This window comes from Cyprinodon variegatus, unplaced genomic scaffold, assembly GCF_000732505.1.
Source record: "Cyprinodon variegatus isolate N-32 unplaced genomic scaffold, C_variegatus-1.0 Scaffold316, whole genome shotgun sequence".
Lineage (NCBI taxonomy): Eukaryota > Metazoa > Chordata > Actinopteri > Cyprinodontiformes > Cyprinodontidae > Cyprinodon > Cyprinodon variegatus.
In genome coordinates, this window is record NW_015150769.1 from 694,981 (window position 1) to 696,821 (window position 1,841).

At 47.3% G+C, this 1,841-nt stretch overlaps 1 protein-coding gene across 1 annotated transcript in view; it reads left to right on the forward strand.

Annotated features, from left to right (window-relative positions):
• The window catches only part of nat9 (N-acetyltransferase 9 (GCN5-related, putative)), a 3,321-nt gene extending 1,487 nt beyond the window's left edge, over positions 1-1,834 (forward strand). Inside the window, exons 2-6 of the mRNA XM_015384562.1 lie at positions 197-306; positions 389-529; positions 610-669; positions 753-847; positions 928-1,834. Of these exons, the coding sequence (XP_015240048.1) occupies positions 197-306; positions 389-529; positions 610-669; positions 753-847; positions 928-1,077 (556 nt within the window). The 3' untranslated portion in view covers positions 1,078-1,834. The remainder of the gene's footprint in view (positions 1-196; positions 307-388; positions 530-609; positions 670-752; positions 848-927) is intronic.
• The last annotated feature ends 7 nt before the right edge of the window (positions 1,835-1,841 follow it).

Here is a 1,841-nt window from a genome sequence, read left to right on the forward strand (position 1 = left end):
AATTAAAGTCAGAATTTTTTAAATTAAAGTCAGAATTCTGAGAAAATAGTTTTTAATAAGTTAGTGTAATGTGGCACTTTTCACCCTCCATACTCCAGCTTTTATACTTGCTGAACATTTCAGTGTAAAAAAACAAACATAAAAAGACCTTGATCTCCTGCTGACGTGTTGCTGCTCCATCCTCCTTTTTCTCCAGATATCACGAGTGGATGAAGTCTCCGGAGCTGCAGCAGCTGACCGCCTCAGAGCCGCTGAGCCTGCAGCAGGAGTACGACATGCAGAGGAGCTGGAGGGAGGATGGCGACAGTACGCAGCCACGGGCGCTTTCAAATCAGCCTGCATTACAGAAATGTTTCAATCCTTTAATTTTCAAGCTGAAACTTTACAGAGTGCACCTTCATCGTGTTGGATAAGGAGCGCTGGGCGGACCCCGGTGTGGAGGAGGCGCAGTGCATGGTGGGAGACGTCAACATCTTCCTGACCGACCCCACGGATCCGTCCGTAGCTGAGCTGGAGGTCATGATAGCAGGTGTTTGTTTCTGCTGATCTCTGATTGGAAGGAAGAGATTTTTTAAATCCCTCCTTCACTGAAACGTCTCTTTTGAACAGAGCCGAGTTACAGAGGAAGAGGCATTGGGAAGGAGGTGACTCGCATGATGATGATCTACGGTGAGCAGCTGCACATTAGCAGGAAGTTTGGTCTTAACTTCACTTCTTAGATCACCGGGGTTTTATTTTTGTTTTCCCACCAGGAATCAACAAACTAGGAGTCAGAAAGTTTCAAGCAAAAATTGGTCTGGACAACCAGGCCAGCATCTCCATGTTCAGGAAGCTGCAGTTCCAGGAGGTAAGGAGCAGCCGCTCAGATCACACCAGCAGAGGTTTGGAGATGAGAAGGAGAACCCAGCAGTGGCTGCGTGTCTGCAGGTGTCTGTGTGCAGCGTGTTCAGAGAGGTGACCCTGGAGCTGACGGTGGACGAGTCGCTTCGGATCCGCCTGCAGGGGGAGCTGGCTGATATGAAGGAGAGGGACTACAAACAAACATGCAGCAACAGACGAGCGCCGGTGCTGCAGTGAGGCGACCGACATCAGAAGTCCGAGTCTGACGGAAGGACGGATGCTCCTTAAACTCGATGGATGGAGGAAAATAAACTGGACTAACAGAAGGATGGAGAGACACAAATAATTTCTGGATTTCTGGAAGTTTCTGCTTCTTTGCCTAAAATGTTTCTAACCTAACCGTCCCTGAACGCCTCACGAACTTCCTCCCTGACATCCGGTGACATCAGTATGACTGCAGCCTGTGGAAGAACCTCAGTGCAGCGTTTGATACTGTTGATTACTGGATTTTATTAGAGCGCCCGGAAACTGGGCGGGACTTCCTGTTCCAGAACTGGACTGGTTCAGATCCCATTTGAATGACAGAGCCTTTAGTGTGTCTGTAGAGAACTTTACACCAGAGACTGTAAAAAAAATCACATGTGGCGTTCCCCAAGGATCCATCTTAGGGCTCCTCTTATTCAATCTCTACATGCTTCCTTTAACTCATTTTAATAAACATCTGTTGCCATAGCGATGCAGACGACACACAGCTGTTCATCACCAGGTCACCATGAACCCAGAGAAGAAATCAATGCATGGATGGAATAAATCATCTGAATCTGACTAAACTGAAGTCGTTTTTGGACCAAAGGAAAATTGTTTCAGATTTAGCATCCAGCTAGAAAGCAGCAATCAGGCTTTAAATGTGAGTTTAGTGATGAACTCAGACCTGAACCTTCAGAGGCTCCGAGAGACAGGAAGAAAGTCGACCTTCTATCACCTGAAGAACATCTCCAGGA